Source organism: Rhamphochromis sp. 'chilingali' (genome assembly GCF_963969265.1).
Source record: "Rhamphochromis sp. 'chilingali' genome assembly, chromosome: 15".
NCBI lineage: Eukaryota > Metazoa > Chordata > Actinopteri > Cichliformes > Cichlidae > Rhamphochromis > Rhamphochromis sp. 'chilingali'.
Window position 1 is genome coordinate 15,831,585 of NC_137942.1, and position 22,075 is coordinate 15,853,659.

The following is a 22,075-nucleotide window of genomic DNA, read 5'->3' on the forward strand; positions in this document are numbered from 1 at the left end:
TATATTCAAATGAGCTCCACAGTCACCGGATCTCAGTCCAACAAAGCACCTTTTGGGATGTGGTGGATGTGGTCCTGACAAAACTGTAGCAACTGTGTGATCCTATCATGTGAACATGGGCTAAAATCGCTGAGGAATGATTCCAGCACCTCGCTGAATCTATGTTATGAAGACTTAAAGCAGTCCTAAAGGCAAAGTAGGGTCAAAGCTGCTACTAGCAAGACACAACTAATGAGTGAATTTTGTATGAAAATCTTGATCTGCAAATAAATCTATCATAGAAATGTACCGTAAATGGCCTCAAACTCGTACCTAAGTAGAGTACATGTTAAAAATTAAAGTGAAAAAATTAGTCACTGGGCTTTCTGTTAACAAGTGTTGATAGAAGAAAAAATTAAATATATATTTGCTGATATTGTTCACTGAATCTAAAGAGCTGTTTGTTTTCTCCTTTCTGTTCCATTAGAATGATTATGGGTCATTGTGAGTCTTTTTTTCTTTTCTTTTATTAAACGAAGAACTTTAGCGTTCCTAAGATCGAGGCTATTGTTTAAAATTTCCACCTGAATAAAACGTAAGTCAATAACGGTTGCAGAACGGCAGAATGCGGACTGAATGGAAATGAGAGACGCTTTAAAAATTTTAAACAAATCTTTTTGTACTGGTGCAATTAGAAAAACTCCAACAACTATTGATAATAACTTAGAAAATTACTTCTGCCTTTTCAGCGTGGCAGATCAGAGGGTAAACTAACAACCCAGCTTTTTAACCTCCTGAAATTCTCAACTCTGACAAATTTGATGTGTCAAAAACAGAGCACAACAATCCCCGTGTCTTTTTAATCTCAGCATTTCAAAGGCTCCTCTTTCGTGATTCTGCCATGCTTGGCAACATTTGAAAAATAGTTACAGGTCGTTACAGTGGTTTCTTTTCTTTTTTTTAAGCCTAGAACAGCTTACATGAAATTACTCTTTACTGCTCTCTTTCTGAAACTCAAGAGCAATTTATTAAATGGTCCAACACTTATCTGTAATATTGTAGCAAAGAGTTTCAGCTACATCGCAATCAGTGGGATGGAGAAAACAGTCTACTATATCTGAGAAGTCTGAGGAATAAACACATCATTTTACACACCAAACAACCAGAGGATCATTTGTAATAACTGACAGATTAATAGAAAATGAAAATAACAGGCAGCTGCAGACCTGCTGTCACACCAACTGATGAACCAGAAATTGGAATCTGTCTTAAGGTGGAATACTTGAGTTTTTAAGTGTCAGCCTAGAGTTCATTAGCACCTTTTAGCTGGAGATTCAAACTGTTCACACTGCATTAGAATTAGACTGTGCAGCCAATCCCAACCCCCATTTCCCACCACACACACACACCTACATGCACACACAAGTCTGGTCATATGTAATTATACTCTGTGTGACATCCAGGATGTGCAAATTGGCTTGTGGATGTAAAGACATTTTAAAGACTAATGGACCCAGCTTGTGATCTGTCCACTAACTCGATATGCAATCAGAAAGCCACCAAGCAATGAAGAGACACACTGACAGAAAACAAACACAATGACAAGGGCAAATGCACTATGTCCTTTTCCACAGTTGACTTAACCCCCCATTTATCTTTTCTAGTCTATCACATCTGGCTCCCCATCAGTTTTATGATCTCTTTATGTTCTCTGCCCTCAAACCCCTATTTCTCTCCTTAAGCATCCTCCCCTCATCCTCGTCCCGCTTGCTGCCTCCACTCTCAGTCTCCGTCTCTCCCTCCCTCTCTTTCTGCCCTTTCTCTTTCCCTCTTCTTTGCCCTCCCTCTCTCCTCCTCCCCGCTGCGCTCCCGACTCGCTCTCATTCCCCTCGCTCACACACTCAGGCAGCATCCTCCCCTCTCCACTTCTACCTTCACACTCACCTCTTCACGCCTCCCTCTCAGCTCCTCTCGCCACCTTCCTTTTTCCGTCACCTACTAACACATATCATCCCTCGCATCTCCCCCGTCTGCTGCCTATCTCGCTCTCCTCCATCTCTTCCCATTCCTCCCTCCTTCTCACTCACTCACTCAACCTTGCGGTCTTGCCAAACGCACACGTACACACACCCATGCTGATTGGCACCCAAGGACAGAGCACCCTCTCCCCAAAACCGGCTTCCAGGCGGTTCGATCTCGTGGCCAGCACGCTTCTTGACACTGAGCTCAGCTGAGGAAGAGGACCAGGAAGAGGCCATGGAGCACAGCCACTTCCCTGTTTTTCCCCCAAACGGGAGCACCTGGAGCACAGGGCAGAATCCCTCTGAAGCTGCCCAGGGATGCCCTCTCGGACCACTACCCGTCATCTATTATAGTGTCCTGCTCTGTCTTGGCCTACCAGGTAAGAGACGTGCACATGAGTGTATTCTTTCACCTGCATGCCTTATTCTGTGTTAATTTGCTCACGTTTTTTGATGACAGTCTGGCTTTGGTGGCGTGCAGTGTTGCATCTTGATTTGTTGTGCACTTACCTGCAGGACTAAGTGAGTGTGTCGTGCACAGCTGCTCCCGAGTGTCACTTCATGCACACATACTGTTGATTCATCAGCCTGACCTTGTGGCCAACACTTGTGGGTGCACATGCACTAAGCATGTATGTGTCTGTGCTTGTGTCCATTTGGAGTTTCTTATGCTTTTGCCTCTTACTTGAAAAGATTCAGGGATAATAGGGAGCGACATACTGATAAGTGAAATTACTCTCTTCCAATATTTCCCAGACATTTGATCTCAAACTATGATATGGCAGCCTCGCTTCTGTCAGTCTGCCCCAGGGCAGCTGTGGCTACAACCGTAGCTTGCCTCCACCAGTGTGTGAATGCGAGAATGAATGAATAGTGGTATTGTAAAGCGCTTTGGGTGCCTTGAAAAGCGCTATATAAATCCAATCCATTATTATCATTATTATTAAACTAAGAGATGACATCTTTTTTATTAATCTGGAGCTGGCATATGTATGTTTGCATGACAAATTGTGGGACTCATGGGTTAACCTCTGGGATGAGTGTGTATGTGTGTGTTACATGTCTCTTCTCTATGACCTGAATTAATGACACTGCCTTGTCGTGTCTATACCATTGAATGATTAGTCCATTCACAGACACTGTCAGACCCATTTACTGTCTCCATCCCAATGCGTGATCTATGAGCACTGACCTAGTCTCACACAGGGAGGCAAAGTGAGGTGTGTGTGTGTGTAACAGAGACAGCCTGAGACACAGACAGAAAACCTGGAGGTCAGATGAAAGAGGAAAAGTGCTGAAGCCTAATAAGAGATTAGGTGAAGACCCAGTGGACTGTCTGCTTTTACCCAAAAACTGAACTCAATCTGGGATTAAAGAGTGTAAAACATAATTTGGAGGTTACACTAATTAACCTCAATTTTATGATCTGATTTATTGGGAGTTCTGACATGACGTGGACTCACTTTGGTGAACAGCAGCACTGACTTCTGATGCCTTATTCATGCTAATCCTCGCGATTAACACATCTTCTTTATCGCCGAACCTCTTTCCTTGATAAAGGGAGTGAGATGTTATCAACAAGCTAAGCTGTGCTGGTTCAAAACAGATCTGCATTGCAAAGTGAAAAGCTCTCGCGTGCCAAGACTGCAGTCGCTCCAGAGATTTGCTGTCTTGTAAAAGTAAAAGTCGTTCTTTCTGATCAAACCTCGCTTAATTGTTTCCCCTGGATGGCAGAGCAAGCAATTTACTTAGCTGTCGTTTTCTGCCGAAATTGTATTTGATTCTGCTGCTGAGTCGTCTTTACAAATTGGATTGAAGCTGGTTGTTTAATCACTGAGTAACAATAACCTGAGAGTGTAAGGCAATCCTACAATAGTCGTCTGAATTAATGGCTGAGTTGAGTGCAGCGGGCTGATACTTTGCGGCAGCAGGTTCGACTTATTCAATCATTATGACACAGCTCGTTCCACTCAAGCTGAATCATGAATGTTTCATGAGCGCAGCATGTGTGAGTAGTAGCAGCGTGACCCGCAGAACCACACATGTTAGACACATAGGAAGGAAAGGAGGCTGTTAATTTGATCGTCAGCCAGTGATTCATTAGTTAACTGAAATGAGGTTTTAGCGAGGCAGCATCGCATCCGTGCAGACAGACTTTGACCTGCAGTGCGGCGGGCAGACAGGGGTCACAGCAAGGCGGGAAGAAGGCGATAAGAAAAGGGATTACGCAAGTGGAGCGGCCGGGAAAGATTACTGTGACCTATAGTGAGATGATGAATTGGAAATGCAGAACAAAAAGCAGATGAATTGGGAGCGAGTCAAAAAAATGGAAGATGCGGACACCCAGAAGAAGAAGAAAAGTGGAGTTAGGAGAGAAAGATCAGAGCACTAATAGAGAGGGAGAGATTAATAACAGCCGAGCTGGCTGAAGTAGCACCTCTGAGCCCCGACTCGGGGTGCTACAGACGACAGAGCTGAAACGAATTGCCACATTTTTAATTAATCGCTAACCCGCTCTCTTTCGTTCTCCACTCACTACAGCACACTGCTTGAGACAGAGCAGACGTGTGGTGGCATAGCAAGCAGTACAATGAAGGCATCGTTTCTCTGGCTCTTCCTTTGACATGATGGAATTATAGAGGTGAAGTACAGCATGTCTCAGAGCGTTCGCCGGTGAGACAAAAATTGTGGAGTGGGAAGCCATCAGCTAATGAACAATGCTGTGTGACAAGCGGGTCCTCGAGAGAGGGTCCCCCTAATGTCTGGGCCAACACAGTCCAACATATCTCAAACACAATTTGTTGTTTATGGAGCTGTTTACTGACCTGTACCTACACATTTTAAATCCTACTTCCCCTGGTGATTCATCAGCCCTTTCTGCAAACAGAAGCCATTTTGCGTAGCCTGAAGACTTCTGCATCTGAATTAAACACGCAAAACGCGTTAATGAAATGTCTGCGCCCCGAGATAATGCAGCAGGGCACAAAGCCGCTAAGGAGATTAAATTAAACTCTATTGCCTCCAATAATTAACAATTAAAACTTCATTTAATTAGTCATAAAAGATAATTTTACCAAAACAAGCACAGTGTTTGGGCTTGAATAATGGAGTAACGCACAATCCAGTGAACTCATGATACACTGTCCCCGTTGAGATAAAGCTATTCTACACATCGGCCCATTATACTCCATACAAGACAGTCTACAACACAGCACAGCATCTGCGTATCTATGTAACAGTAAGTGTTCTTGGTTTTCAAATATTTTGGTAGCCAATAAGGCCTGATTTAGACTTCTCCGGCGAATCGGTGCAGAGCCTACGATGTAACCTATGTAAGTCTTAGTGCTGTGCAAGTTTTGGTATCGAGCAGATACCAAGTAAAAACAGGGACAGTATTGCTGATACCATTACTGATATCAGTATCCGTAATAGCAGATCAGGCAGATCAGTGTGTCCCGACTTATGAGATGAATCATTATTTGCAGTTTGCAAATTGAACACACGTTTAAAAAAAACACTAAATCACTATGATCTTTACTTTATACAGTGTATAGTTAACACAACAAAACACAGCTTTTCATGTATTTTGAATCTATTTTTTGGGAGTGTCAGAATATAAACGTGCCTGTCTATAAAGCACTCTAGGCCAACTTCTGTTATTTAAATGTGCTTTAAGCTATAAAAGTAAGAGACATGACGCAAAAATCATATCCCCCCCCCCCCCCATTTTCATTTACAATATATTTTTATTTAAGTTCATCGGGCTGAATACTGAAATTAGAAAACAAAACCAAAGTATCAATCCAATACCAGCACCAACTTTTAACAAGTGGCCGATATTTGTCTCTGTATTTATATATATGTGTGTGTGTGTGTGTGTGTGTGTGTGTGTATATATATATATATATAACAGTTCTGTAACTGTAATTTTGGTCGTTGCTGTGCTTTTTTTGGAAGTTGAATTTCCCAGAGGAACCCACCCGAGGGATTAATAAAGTTCTATCTTATCTTATCTTATCTTATCTTATCTTATATCGTTGCCAGCATTTATGTTTGTTCTGGTGCATTATGTATTTATTACTGTGTGGTCATCGCCGACAGAAGCAAATAAATTACTGAGGCTTTTTTTTTTTTCGTCTTGGGTTTTGACAGAAATCTCTCTCCAGGTATGTGCTGACATTTTTGAGCCCTTATGCTCATTATATTAGATTATTATTCCTTATATGGAGATGGTGATTGTTATTCTCTAACGGATACATTTTAAAAAACTGCAGTGAAAAAGTAAATGCACAGGAGGTGGTCATAAGGTTATGCCATAGGTTACAGCATAAGGTTTCAGAGAGGTTTGCAGTCACCATGGAGCTATGCCATAGATTTCCTGCTGAAGCATGAATCCTACAGTAAGAAGGAATTAGAAGAAAGTCAGGATAAGAACAAAGTGTCTGCACAAGACATGTAAAGATTATTCTGAATTGCGACTTGCACCATGCCACTTAAAAATATAGAGTTGGAAATTAGCACAGCAGGTCTCCTTTGCACGCTTGAGTAAAGCATCTTAAAATGGTTGTGATGTTCAGTAGCTGAATAAATGTTCTGGTAGAGCAATTCAACTCCAAGTCTGCACACTGTCAAAGAATGTAGCACATTTTTGACCTTGGGAAGACTGAGACTGTTATCTCAGTAAAAAGAAAAAGCACTTCAGCCGTTTCAGTGGGAGACCAGAAAATGATGCTCTTTTTGATGCTTTACTTTCAACATTGTGGGAAAAGAGAATCACATGTGTTGTTTTCAGTCGCTTGCTGTAAAGCTCCCATGGGATTCCTCCCTGACTCCCTGTGCACAAACATATGTGTGCTCACATTTCTGCATGGTACCTCGCCGCTCCTCAAAGCTCCTCACAAGTGTGACTGTGTTCAGGTGTCTCCTCCCACTCACACTCTTGCATCCACGCAGGGGGGGAAAGGTTGGGAAGGTTCAGCACTAACAACCCCTGCCTCCATGTTGCAGTGTAAGGGGCCAGTGTCAGCCGCTGTTTAGGATAATGAAGAGACGGACCCCCATCGATTTTCAGTTTGAGCTATTGATCTGTCAATATGCACCAGCAGCGGGACGTCTGTAGTGGGTTGGTAACTTGTTGATAAAAATCCAATCACTCTAAAGATGTTTTTTTAAAATAGGTGGGGCATGCAAAGGAAATGGATGTGAGGGTATATCCTGAAGCATGAGCAGATTTCAAGTACTGATTTACGAAAGCAGAGAAAGATAGGGGGAGAGTGAGAGCTTGTTATGGGAGAGATGGGCCAGAGATGGCACGGGAGAACAGAGGAGGCTAGAGAGGAGGGAGGTGTTGCTTGAGGCAATAAATCAGAGATGTGCTGTGACAGAACTGACTTTATTTGACCAGTAGGCAGCAAAATGCTGTCACGGCTGCAGAGAATACAGCAAACTCGGTATGTGTAAGTCGTTTGGATTCTTTGGACAGCAGTAACATATAAATCTATGGCTAATTAGATGACTTTTAATGATTAACATTCCTGATCTTCTATCTGTTTCCCCTTCTTCCCTCCTCACATCTATTATCAAATGTGCTCCTTTTCTTTCTTTTCACACATCACACTCAATTACACGTGCTACATTTTCCTTAGGTGAACATTACAATTGCTGATTTAGTTGACTAATCCTTAAAAAATTAATAGCAGGTCTTTTTCATTCAGTGCACAATACCTGCACCTTATCACCGGCGGCAGCCTTAGCCTTGATGTGAGGACAGTCGTGCCCAAACCTTGACTCACTGTGGCCTGTCTGTAAAATGAATGGCTGTTAAGGTGAACAGGCAGCAAAGCACTGCAGTCACATCAATACCATTAGCAGCACATAGGGAGAGGGCTTATTTTCTCTTAATATGCCCATTAAACTTAAATATTCAGTTTCCGTACACATCTCCGTCTCCCCTTCTCTGATTTTTCTCATTGTTAGCTTTATGTTATTGAATTTATTTCTCCTTTGGGCTTCTTCTGAAATCCTCTGTTAGCACTCACCTCACACATCAGGAATCAGGTTGACTGTCACTGCATTTAAATCCCATACTGAATGCAAATGAATGCTTTGTAAAAAAGAAAACCATCATTTTTTATCTTCCCTGTTTGCTTTTCACTGCTTTGTAGTGGGGACGCACCCCTGTTTTTTGGTTTGGAGAAATTAAGGAATCGCCACCCTTCATGTCCAGTCTGACACTTAGAGATAGACAAAAGGGAAATGCTGGTCATCAGGAACAAAGTGCTGTGACCTTTGAAGCAAGCTTTTGATATTCACCCACTCTCCGTCTCTCACCTCGCTTCCTTTCCTCCTGCCGCCCGTCCTCGATACCTCTCTGTCTGTCTGTCTCTGTCCCTGCTCACTCACCTGCCACCTTCCTCAGATCACACTTCACCCTATTCTTATTAGCCTCCGGAAAAGCCATTAAAGCTTGACCTCGATTTCCTCCAAGATTATAAAGGGGAGAAAAATTCCCTAATTGCAATGATGCAATGCTTCTCTTTTTTTAGATCATAATTTCCGTTTTACAATATTGTTTCTGCTTTACATGGGGCCCGTGAGAAAACTTGATGACAGTTGTATAAGAACGTGTCAGTCTCTCTGTCTCTATGTTATACTTGCTGTTGTGAGGGGTTAAACTGTGCTGTGTCATTTGTCGACAGCCCGGCTGAACACGTCCCTTTAGTGGTGGGATGAGTCAGCCTCGTTACACACCTCAGGGAGCACACTCTGCCTTCCCTTTTCCCGCTAAATAACGTCAATGGCCCTGTCCCTCGTTATATTAGGGGCACAGCGGGGGGAGCTGAGACATGCATAAAGGCACACAGATCACCAAAGTAATCACCCGTGCAAACACACACAATCAAAAGTAGACAGACACAGAACAGCCGATTATCCGTCCAACAGGTTATTCTAATTTCCTCTTGGATGGAGATGCTTATTTTTTTCTCCCACAAAGAAAAAAAAAGGAAAGGATGATGAATGTTTTTCTGTCGCATGTGCCTTTCTGTGCGCGCACGGTGTACCTCTCTGCACCTCGGCTTCCCCTGTTCCTGCTGAGACGAGCCCCGCATGTGCCACCCCATACCACCTGAATGCCGAGCAGATCTACCCCCGCTCCAGAGACGACGGAAAGAGCAGGAGTCAATTGAAATGAATAGGCAACCCAGTGCAGGGTGGCTCAGGCTAAATGGAAATGTCAAGCTCTCAACAGATCCCCTTTGTTTGTTTGTAGAGTGCCCTGCCTCGCTGGGGAGCCCAAACAGAATAATACCCAGCCTGTGACAGTCAACACCTCACTGTTTCCATTTTATGTCACTCCCCCTCTGTTCAGCAGTATGTACACAGAGAGGAAAACGGATGGGCAGAGGTACAATAGAGAACGTGAGGCAATGGATTGAAGGTGACGTCTATTATGTGTTTGATTTGTAATGGATCTCCATCTGGAAGACAGCACAAAGTTAGCAATAAACTTTTCCCATAAAAATGCAGTGATAAGACAAACTAATTCATCCATCCTCTTCTGCTTTTCCTTATCACAGACAGACAACCAATGACACTCATATTCACACTTAAACTAACCCCACTATTCTACTCAAATCTATTTACAGTGTTGGGAAGGTTACTTTTAAAATCTATTCCACTACAGAGTACAGAATACTTGTAACGTATTCTGTTAAGTTACTTAATGTGAGCAAAGTATTCTGAATACTTTGGATTACTTAATATATTGTCACGCTTTTTACAACTACATGAATGTACAATTGCTGTGTGATTTATTACTATGACTGAAGCTTACTCGCCATACCAATACCAACTAGATTTTTAAATCTCAATATAAAATGAGTAAGAGTAGGGTGGACATTCGGTAAGGCTGCACTTTTTGCAGTGATCTCGTATAGAAAACTAATTCTGTATCAGTAATATGTTTTCTTTCTGTCTGCTTTCAGAAGTGCACATGATTATCTGCAGCTAGCACGTTGTTAATGCTATCCATCAAGTCTAACAGTCTGCTGTCTATGAACTAACCCCAGCTAGCACCAGCTAACAATGTTAGGTTGGTGGCGAGTAGCCTTCAGTAATAGTAATAAATCACACAGCAATAGTACATCGAGATACTGAAGTGGCACATAACCCAGGTAGCTACCACAACTAAAACAAGTTAGTTGCAGTAGGCTAACGTTAGTTTTTTTTGTTTTTTTTTAAAGAACTTACAAGCAGATGCTTCTTTAGGTTGGAGGTGGAGTCTTTTGATGCTGAGAGCAGCTTAGTTGCGGCAACAGAGTTTGCATTGCACAGTCAGATTTCGCCCATCCTTTTCTTCTTTAAATGTGAAGTGGTGTCAGAATTTCCAAGTAAGAAATGCATTCCTGCCCGTGCACTGCTGGCTCTGTTGTGGTGGCTTCAGGTCTATTGTGTAACTGACGCCACCAACAGGACGCTTACATTAAAGCCTCTTATTGTGTGTTTTGTTTGGGTTTCCACCAGCGTGGAATTACCAAAATTAGAGAGAGACATATGAAACAGGAAAAGACCGCCGTGTAATCCATTTATTTCAACAAAGTAACTGTATTCTAATTATCACCTATTTAAACAGTAACTGTGATGGATACAGTTACTCATATTTAGTTTTTTAAATACATATATTCTGTTACTCCCCCAACACTGTCCATTTATATAGGGCCAAATCACAACAGTTGCCTTAAGGTGCTTTATTTTGTGAGACCCTACAATAATAAAAGAAAATCCCAAATTAGTTTAAAAAAAAATAATGTGAAAGGAGCATATATTTTTCAAATAGGGATTTTTAAAATTTATTTACAATATCTCTGGTGCTGTCAACAGAAACATAGAACCCAAACTGTGAAGAAATATCGGCCAATCGAAAGCCGCAAACAATAGTATGGCACACAGTGTGACACTTTAGACGTTGCAGAACAAAATCTCGGTTTTCCCTGTTCACATATAAACGCATGTAAATTATTACCATGGCTGGAATTCTTTCAAAAACTTAGTTTTCAGTGATCCAAAATGCTGTTCATGTTCCCCAAACACGTAGAATAGAAGCTATGTTTACCAAAATACCTGTATAATACCCTAAAATACCCATCAAGTCAAGTCGAGTAGTAGAAAAGAGGCTATAGTGTTGAAAAATGAAGAAAGCTGCACGTACCAAAAACTGCAGTTCCTTAAATCACCGCTTGAGGCTCTAAGAGCGAACCAGTCCCCATAAACACCAATCAAAATGTCCAGCTTCACCGAAGTGAAAATAGAGTATTTATATTTCAATTCAATTTCAATTCAATTTTATTTATATAGCGCCAAATCACAACAAAAGTCGCCTCAAGGCGCTTTATATAGTACAGTAGATACAGAGAAAAACCCAACAATCATATGACCCCCTATGAGCAAGCACTTTGGCGACAGTGGGAAGGAAAAACTCCCTTTTAACAGGAAGAAACCTCCGGCAGAACCAGGCTCAGGGAGGGGCGGGGCCATCTCCTGCGACCGGTTGGGGTGAGAGAAGGAAAACAGGATAAAAGACATGCTGTGGAAGAGAGACAGAGGTTAATAACAGATATGATTCAATGCAGAGAGGTCTATTAACACATAGTGAGTGAGAAAGGTGACTGGAAAGGAAAAACTCAATGCATCAGTACAACCAGCATCAATGCTGTGTTCGCTTCGGATTACTCCTCACCCCCCACCCACCCCTGTAGCTTGTCATGTCTTCATAATGTTGTGCTGTGGACATTTATGTGCTCTTTGTGCAGAGGAGTTTTTTGTGTTTCCTGTTCTCATGCTGTCCTACCATGGAAGCACAGCATGAGTAGGGGTCTCTTTTTTTCCTCTTGTACTTTCCCCACTGTAGTGTACATTTCAATGTTTTTTTTCTCTGATTCTACCAATCTCCGACCTGTATCCCCATGTAATGTTTGTGCTATATGTGTAAGGTCGGGGGGGGGGGGGTCCCATTTCACTGCAGGGCAACCTGCATGTGACGAATAAAGCTTTGATTGATTGATTGATCATGGGAATCCCCGGCAGCCTACGTCTATTGCAGCATAACTAAGGGAGGATTCAAGGTCACCTGGTCCAGCCCTAACTATATGCTTTAGCAAAAAGGAAAGTTTTAAGCCTAATCTTGAAAGTAGAGATAGTGTCTGTCTCCCGAATCCAAACTGGAAGCTGGTTCCACAGAAGAGGGGCCTGAAAACTGAAGGCTCTCCCTCCCATTCTACTTTTAAATACTCTAGGAACAACAAGTAGGCCTGCAGTGGGAGAGCGAAGTGCTCTAATAGGGTGATATGGTACTACAAGGTCATTAAGATAAGATGGGGCCTGATTATTTAAGACCTTGTATGTGAGGAGCAGGATTTTGAATTCAATTCTGGATTTAACAGGAAGCCAATGAAGGGAAGCCAAAACAGGAGAAATATGCTGTCTCTTTCTAGTCCCTGTCAGGACTCTTGCTGCAGCATTTTGGATTAGCTGAAGACTTTTCAGCGAGTTTTTAGGACATTCTGATAATAATGAATTACAGTAGTCCAGCCTGGAAGTAATGAATGCATGAACTAGTTTTTCAGCGTCACTCTGAGACAGGATATTTCTAATTTTAGAGATGTTGCACAAATGGAAGAAAGCAGTCTTACATATTTGTTTAATATGTGCGTTGAAGGACATGTCCTGGTCAAAAATGACTCCAAGGTTTCACAGTAAAAGAAAAAAACTGTTTTGGTGTCTATAGAGGTTTTACAGACACATGATCGCTAACCACATCATGCTATCTCATTCATTTATTTGATTGCATGACAATCATGGTGACGGTATATGGTCAGGTAGATAAGGCCCCAGTCATACAGGTGTGCGTTGTGATAGAAGCAATCTGCAAATTCAGAAAATGTGTTGTAGAGTTTGTTCTAGTGTTAACCAGACAGTAGGGAGTACATGAGTTAAGGGGAAAGCCTGTGATTTGATGAGCATGGCATTCGCAGTCGTCTGCCGCCATGTTGTATTTACGCTCTGGTAACAATACGTTCAAGAGTAATAGCGTATATGGCGCGAATGTTGTGGGAATGTTGTGTGAACATTAAATGAGCTATTTGAGTTATGCTGTAAGTTATCCTTCAGCCGGGTTTTGTGTTTTTTTTAAGTTATGAGTATTTGAATAAGTAAAATTATTTTGAATTATTGCGTTTTTTGCTTTTTAAAGTTTGCATTCTGTAACTATTTGAAGAATGCTTGGTTTAATGTGACTTGTACTGTGTGTATAGGTTGAGTGAATGAATGGTAGCCCAGAAATAAATGAGCAAGACGCTAACTTTGGTGTCCTCTCTATTAATCCAGTTTTTTATAATTGGCTACGCAGTGCTCTCTAGCCTGTGTGCCACTTGCTGCTGGTCCACATTTCCCCTAGGTCTGATAGCATCAAGTGGGAAAAAAAGACCAATCATTTCCCAGTGACTGATGACAGTACCCAGGAAATGGATTGCTTAAGCCCCAGTTACACAGGTCTACAGATTGGTCAGTGACTCCCTGGCAACCACCAGTCGCTAAGGAAAAATCGTGCATTCCTTGACTGCTTCATGAAAACATCCTTGTGATTGCTTTGCTCGGTAGCAGATTCCTGATGTTCCCCATAGTTTGCATGGAACACACTGATTAAAAACACTCACCAGCTGCTGTCTGGTTAAATTGCAGGATTAACATTATACATTACTACAGGTGTGGCTGTTTGGAGTGACAGTATTTAGTATTTAGTATTTATTTATTTATTGTCATTGTCAAGAACAATGAAATTGCGTTTGGGGCTTCCATACAACCCAAAAAAAAGAAGAAAATAATAAATACCCCTTAAAACCCAAGTGTACATATTTAACCCAGTGTGACTCCAATGCAATAAGACAATCCTTAGCAATAATGTTCGTAGAAATTCAGGGTCTGTGACTAAAGAGTTCATTATTCACACTGTTGTCACCTTCACGAATGGCAGCACAAGAGCACAAGCCAGACTTCAGTGTTGTTTTTTCAGGGTCATGCAACTCTCAATTTTTGTAACCTTGCAGTAGTGGTAGGTTGAAGACAGGAGTGGATTTTTTCTGCCCCCTGGGCGACCGTGGCTCAGGGGGTTGGGAATCGCATCTGTAACCGGAAGGTCGCCGGTTCGATCCCTGGGCTCTCTGTCCTGGTCGTTGTGTCCCTGGGCAAGACACTTTACCCTACTTGCCTACTGGTGTTGGCCAGAGGGGCCGATGGCGCGATATGGCAGCCTCCCTTCTGTCAGTCTGCCCCAGGGCAGCTGTGGCTACAACTGTAGCTGCCTCCACCAGTGTATGAATGTGAGAGTGAATGAATAGTGGTATTGTAAAGCGCTTTGGGTGCCTTGAAAAGCGCTATATAAATCCAATCCATTATTATACTGTATTAGCGCAAAAGCTCAGAAATTACCAGATTATATAGCTTGAAAAATAATTAATTTCTGGTGAAAACTTTGAAAACAACTCAATGATTTCTTTGCTTCCAATTCCCATGTTTTCAATTCCTATATCAGCTCAGATATGGAGGTTTTGTCTGAGTCATGAGGCTTATCACTAAGGAAAATACTGTCTGGCAAGCCCTCAGAACCACTGTAATGGCGATGGACTCACAGCGATGGTTAACAGTGCTACCAATGCGGTCATCTTAAGCCGTTAGCTGTTGTCAGTTGAGGTATAGCTTGCTGTATAGTACAGCCCAGTGAGTGAAATTTTGAGTCCTCATACAGTTATGGATGCAGATTACTAATGTCCTCTCATCCAAATAAAGCCATTTCTGAGTTGGAAAAAAGATGATGTGATGACCGTAATAATAAAGTAAAAGTACTTAAGAGTCATGTGACTAGACAAGTACAAAAGACAATGATACACTGAGTAAGGAAGCAAAACAAAAAGCAATTAGCCTACATATAAATAAAATCATGGTGTCACTAAGTATACTTTTATGTCAGTATGACCCCAGTGACATCTCCTAGACCCTGAGCATTGTTGGCTTGTTAACCTAAAGTAAAATTTATCTGATCAATAATCCCAACCCACATATATTCAAAATGCTATGAATGACAAAAAAAATATAGCAAAGCCATACGTTTAAGAAGCCAGAAGAAGGACATGACATTTTTCCTTCAGACAGTAACTCAGTTAGCCGATTACCAAGATCCAAATGTTTTTTTGGTCTAAAAATCAATGCGCTGACTTTGACTTAATGTCCTGCAAACAGCAACGACACTGTGCTCAGTAACTGGGAGCAACCAACCAAACTTGACCCCTGTTACCCAAATCAACTGCCAACAGTCAAATAAAAAGAAAATCAAGGGTTTTTTTGTTATTAAAGTTTTGTCAAATCAAAGGGAAAAGATTAAAACACCTTCACATGACACAAAATCGCTATACTGTCTCTCATTTGGGGTTAATATACACCTCATAGCACAAACGATTAAGTACCACATCTCTTACTGTTTGATTTGAGTTGTGTAATCTGTAATCTACCAAAATTAAAATCAAAAACAACAACAAGCAGCTTTAAACTCAAAGAATCGATGACACAGTCAGACAAGATTTAAGACGAAAGCAACTCAGCTATGGAGAGGATAGTGAGCTGTGCAATTGTGATGTGACTGATATTTGTTAAGTTGTCGGGTGTTGTGAGCAGCTTTGACGTCTCATTTGTGGTTATTGATAGATCGTTAATGAATTGGTGCTTCCCTAACGATCTGTGTGTTTTTTATGCACATTTGTGGAGCCGCACATGCATTTCTATGTGCGTTTGTGTCGTCTGCTGCACATCCTCCGCACAACTTTAGTCGTTATCCAGAGCTGGCTTTGTAATTTCTAATCAGTTGACAGTGGCAGAGGCTGTGAAGTGTGATGTACCAGACTTCAAGCTGCCATATTTAATCCAATCCCAGATCTTTTACTGCAGAGGGAGGCACAAGGATCACAGAACATACACACACACAGACACACTGTGTGGACTGTGACTGCCACTGAGTGCTTTGATGTCTGTGAAGCTGTTGTGTAAAGTGTAATGTTTACGTGTCTCCGGCAGGTTTGACTTAAAGAGGGTTATGCAGCAACAGCAAAGCACACATGCAATGTTGTGTGTATTTTATCGTTAGTTAGGTTATTGAACTAATAGAGCATGAAATAGAAATCTCTGGATAAACTGGAAACAAGTGACTCAAAACGTGTCTCTGAATTTCACACTGCACTTACGTTCCTGTGAGGACAAAAAAAGGTTCAAATGCATTAAATAAATGGCTGCCTTCACTGAATATTATCAGAACAGAAGGTAAGACTTTACTTGAAGTGCCTTGAATGTTTTCTTTGACCTCAGCTACAGCGGTGCAGGTTGAACAAGGCATGAAACCCCGGTTGTACAGTAACCTAATCTTTGGTAATGTCATGTTATCATAACATTGATGTCTCAAACCATTTTGGTATTAGTTTAAAATAACATAAATGACCTAAAAACATTCACTGACATCGACCATAAACATCAAAAAAGACTCATCCCATGGCTCAGGGTGACACACCTTCAAATAAAGTGGTAGCAAACAGAATTCACGGATCATCGCTTTCAGGGAAAAATAACGTTTATTTTCAAAATGTCAGCATCAGCGTTTCAGGAAGATAGATAACCTTGGTTATGAAAGTTGATAGCCAGAGTCCATTAAAGGTATCCTGAGCATTATGCAGCACAGTTTTTAGGAGAAAGTCCATTTTTCACTTAGAAACCCATTTAGTTGATAAGCAGCCCTACTGATGCTTGCAATCTATTCTTCTAGTGTGTAGTTGGTGGCACTGGTGTATTTAAAAACAACAACAACCACAGGTAGCAATGCACCAATTAAGCAAGCAGAAGATAACTGTTAGCAAACTAATACTGAAAAATGTGTAGAAATAAACAGTAAATATTTCAAGAGAAATGCATTGAGCCGGTTGAGAAGACCTCAAGAATATCACAAATTTGTTTTGCATTGAGTTTAAGTCAGATTTGTTGAAGTAAGTCTACAGATCACAAAAAATTACACTATTTGATGCCTAAAAGAAAAAGCAAGAGAAAACCTAAAGCTCACATTGTATCGTGATGAACAAAGTATTCAAGCTAAAACTTTTTACTGACATACATTGTGTAGGCGTAACAGTGAAAGTCATAATCCTCATCCCTTTGAGGGTTGGATTAGCCACCCATCTATCTATATGCACAACATCTGGGCATGTCTCTGAGGTGATGCTGGGTTGGGTCTTAGGGGGATCTCCTCCCAGTCCTGTATCTAATCTGTGGCACTATTGATCAGTGTCATAATAGGCTGTGTTGATGGTGAAATACACTGCACAAAAAAATTAAGGGACACTTAAATCACAGTATAGCATCAATTCTGTTAACCTTCTGTAATATCTGCCTAGTCAGTCAACTAGCAGAGTGGATTCGTTTCAGATGCGTTGGTGCTAATTAAATTACCAACGGGTGCAGTAGAGGGGCAACAATGAAACAACAGGAATGAAAAAACACAAATAAGCGGAGGCTGCTCCCATTTTTTCTCCCTTGTCATCTTTTCTGACTGTTCTTTCAATAGTTTTGCATTTGGCTAGGGTTAGTGTCACTGCTGGTTGCATGAGGCGATACCTGGTCCCTACAGAGCTTATGCAGGTAGTCCAACTCCACCAGGACGGCACATCAATAAATTCCGTTGCCAGGTTTGCTATGTCTCCCACCACACCAGTAGGCTAACCAAGCAATCAGAAACCGACTACATGAGTGGGCTGAGGGCCCTGTACTCACTGCCATGGAGCCCCATTGGCATTTGCCATAGAATACCAGGATGAAGAGATTAATTATAGACGTATGATTACGTGTAGTAGCTGATCTCAAAATGAGCTGTGCCATTACATCTACATTACATGCATGTTGTACAATTTGCTAAGCAATTTTTAGTCAAGTATCATGTGTTCTCATTCATATCTGTAAATGTTTATCAAACAGTAATGCTAATAGGGCCTGTAATTGTAATTGCTTTTTCTTATACAGTGAAGATATAGCTTGCAAAGATTATTCATTCAAGAACAACATGTCTTTTCATATATAAATGACGTGAAAAAGTTCCACAGACTTGGCAAAAACCATCCGTAGGGCAGGTTTTTTGTTAGTAAGACATAAAATACAGATATAAACAACACAGAAAGCCTAATTTTCAAAAGTAACACAGGATAAAATCTGAGTATGAATTATGCTCAAAACAAAAGGATCCAAGAATACTCCTCCAAGACCCAGGGACCATGTCAGATCTACAGACACGTAGCATCCCAGAAGGTCTCATTTGAATTCAGCTTTGATCAATACCTTTGAGGCTAGGCACTGCACCCGCTACACCAGCACATGGAGGCCACCTCACAGAAGTAACAAAAAATAAGTGGAAGCATAGGTCCCCAATTAGATTTTATTAGACAAACAGGAATGAGCAGTTAATCAATTAAACGATGTGTACTGAACTGTCAAATTAAGTACCCTCCTTCCTCGCACTCGCAGTGATGAAATTTTTCAATTTTAAAATGTACCAGCAATGCTGATGATTCATTTCACTGATTTTAGTCTTTGTCTCAGTCTTTACTTCCATTCATATTACAGAGTAAGCCAAGCATGCATTTTGTGTGCTGTGCCCTCGAAGTTTGGGAAGGGTTTGAGTGAGGCCTATAAACCTTGCTGACGTGATGGGACTATCTTGGGAGCAATGTGCAATTTGCACTGATTGGAGAAATGGGATGTGCAGGTCCACGTGAGAGCCAGAAAGCTGTGCTGGTGCCTCTCAGATGCACAGCAGTCAGACTAAATGCAGTCGTGAGCTAAATCACATTCAGGCCTTTTTGCACTCCATCTTGGGTATTTACCTGTAAAACAAATGCGTAATAAATCAGCTGGGAGAGAAACTTGGCAGGCTGGATGAGAAGTTATTATGGAGCTTGCTGGGCACATGGAATAAAAATCGAAAACAGAGGCAAATGGAGAGATGGGGTGCCCTTGTGCTTTGTTTTAGGACCGAAATTGCCGGCAGCAGGATGGCACATAGTAGTGAACTCAGCAAATTGCCAAGGCTGCGATGCTGCACGCTGCCCTCCTGTTTTTGTTGTGGGTTCGCTCTTTATTGCAGATAACAATTTGGCCAAAGGCACAGGCAGGTGCTGCTGGAATCACACAGCAGGTGTAGATGAAGGGGATCAATAAACTAGAGAAGGTTTACAGAATAGGAGCTGTTTGAACATGGAAAACACTGTCTGGGAATAATGACAGAATTGAATATTTTTGTATACTGTGGACTGAAACTGCAAGAAAATGTCACAGGGCACAGAGTTCACTCGGCATGCTTTTACACCTGCTTTTAGGTGGTGCTGTTGATGTGCTTTCTTTTTTGCTCAGTTTAAATTTTCTAGCCTCCTAATTTTGGTGTCTGCTTTTTGTGTTGAGCTTGTGTTAGCACCTACCTGTCTGCAGTATCTCTATTGCTATCAACTCCTAGTGATGGGATTTCCAGCTCTTTTTAGAGAACCGACTCTTTCGGCTCGGCTCACTAAAAAGAGCCGGCTCTTTCGGCTCCGAAAAGTGGTTTTATTTATATATGTTTATATGTAAATATATGCGGTGGCCCCTAGAGACAAAGCACGTACAAACTCCAAAACACATTTCTAGCTTTAACTGAACTTCCAAAACAGAGCTACCTAGATCACTTAAATTACACAACTGAAAGCATATGTGTATTGTTTGTGTATTTATACACAAGCACTCATATATATTCACTAGGTAACCACTAGGTAACAAAAGCTCAACACTGCGCCTAGCATCCTGGAGCACTTCTGTTGTCTTTTGTACGTGTTTTGGAGTTTTTACGTGTTTTGAAGTTTGTACGTGCTTTGTCTCTAGGGGTCACCGTAAATATACTTTTATTTATTCACTCCACATAAAATGTAATAAATAAATCATATAATACAAACCCAATTATTCACATTTCAACTTTTAACTATTTAAATTTTCAGCTTTTTCCTTTTAAACCAATTTAAAGTGAAACCACACAAAACACTGCAAACCACAACACAATTAAATAAATTAAAATATGAAAACAAAAAGAACATGCATAATCTCTGTCATATGGACCTGCATGAATAAACTTTCTGAATCCTTTATCATCTGCAACTGAAAATAGTTGTGGATGATTACTATACCATTCTAATGTGATGTTGTCCCTGGCTCTCTTTCTCTGTCTCTCCCTCCCGCTCTGTTCCTGTGCTACTGCGAGTGTAACTATCGCCCCTCCCCCCTCTTCCCAGTGCAAAGCACAAAGCGGAAAAAAGTGCGAGAGAGGGTGCGAGAAAGAAAAAAAAAAACCACGGCTCGCGATAAGGAGCCAGGTCTCGCGTTGTTCACGTCAAAGATCTGGCTCTAAGAGCCATTTCATTCGCGACCGACATATCACTATCAACTCCCTCTCTGTTGCTGTCTTGTTTATTGCTAGCGCTTTCAATTATCTGCTCACTAACACTCAATTTCTCTGTTTTCTCCCTGCCCTAATCCATGCCCATACCTTTTCCCGATCTCATCATACTTTTTCCTTCCTCATCATTTCCCTATTTCCTCTATCTTCTTTCAATCACCTGTCCGCATCCCCCTCCCACCTCCTCCTAGCTAACATCCTGACTGTGGTAATCCTGTCCCAGCTGGTGCTGCGTCGTCAGAAGTCCTCCTACAATTATCTCCTGGCTCTGGCAGCCGCCGACATCCTCGTTCTGTTCCTCATTGTTTTTGTTGACTTTATATTGGAGGATTTTATTTTGGCAGCGCCGCTGCCTCCGTCATTAAATAACGCAGTTCAGGTGCTGGAGTTTTCCTCCATCCACACCTCCATCTGGATCACCGTGCCTCTTACCATTGATCGTTACATCGCTGTTTGTCACCCTCTGCGCTACCACACGGTCTCCTACCCAGCCCGCACACGCAGAGTGATATTCGCCGTCTACGTTGGATGCTTGGTCTCTGCAGCTCCCTACTACTGGTGGCCTGAGTTTTGGCACAGCCTTCCTGGACTGGGTAGTAGTGATCGAGGAGGGGGCGGAAGAGAAGGAGAAGGAGGAGGAGAAGAGGGCGACAAAAGAACGGTGGCCCAGCACGTCCTTGTGTGGGCCCACTGTGCCACCGTGTACCTCCTACCCTGCACGGTCTTCTTTTCCCTTAATGCCATCATTGTGCGTAAGCTGCGCAGACGCCGTAGCTGTTTCCGTCTGCGTGGTTATTCAACCGGCAAGACCACCGCCATCCTCCTCGCCATCACCTCCATTTTTGCTGTTCTGTGGGCACCGCGCACCCTCGTGATCCTCTACCACTTCTACTCGTCTCCCCCGGCATCACAAACTGCCAGCCGTCTGCTCCATGTACTCACGGATCTGGCAAACATGCTAGCACTGCTCAACACCGGGATCAACTTCTTCCTCTACTGCTTCATCAGCAAGCGTTTCCGGAGCATGGCGGCCAATGTGCTGCGAGCCTTGGTCCACTGCCGGAAGCAGCCGCCGCCATTCTACGCCAGCCACAACTTCTCCATCACAAGCAGTCCCTGGATCTCACCAGCCAACTCCCACTGCATCAAGATGCTGGTGTACCAGTATGACAAAAATGGGAAGCCCATCTGCATTTCCTCTTGAGCTCTTAGCCACGAGTTGCTTCCCCTACCCTCAATCACTGGAGGGGTGGGGCAGCGGGTGTATTCAGGCTTGTCTCGATGGTGACCAGCTTTGCCTGTATCTTTTAAGGCTTGAAAATGTCAAAACACCTATTGAGCAAATGGTTCAACTACCTTTGAGCAAAGCAAGGTGGAAAAACAACCAGCAAGGCTTCTGATGTTCAAAAAAGTATTCACAAAGCAGCGACCAGCACTGAATAGGTGTTGATGGTTTCCTTCATGCAAAAAAATAAATCTACTGTAAGTAACTGATGGCTGTAGACTGATAAAAAGACATCAC

At 42.1% G+C, this 22,075-nt stretch overlaps 1 protein-coding gene across 1 annotated transcript; it reads left to right on the forward strand.

Annotated features, from left to right (window-relative positions):
* Positions 1-1,985: 1,985 nt before the first annotated feature.
* Positions 1,986-21,757, forward strand: gpr139 (G protein-coupled receptor 139; the record flags this gene model as incomplete). Its single annotated transcript, XM_080904685.1, has 2 exons — positions 1,986-2,380; positions 20,745-21,757. The coding sequence occupies exons 1-2, from the start codon at positions 2,236-2,238 to the stop codon at positions 21,755-21,757; spliced, it is 1,158 nt and encodes a 385-aa protein (XP_080760811.1). The 5' UTR covers positions 1,986-2,235.
* Positions 21,758-22,075: the final 318 nt, after the last annotated feature.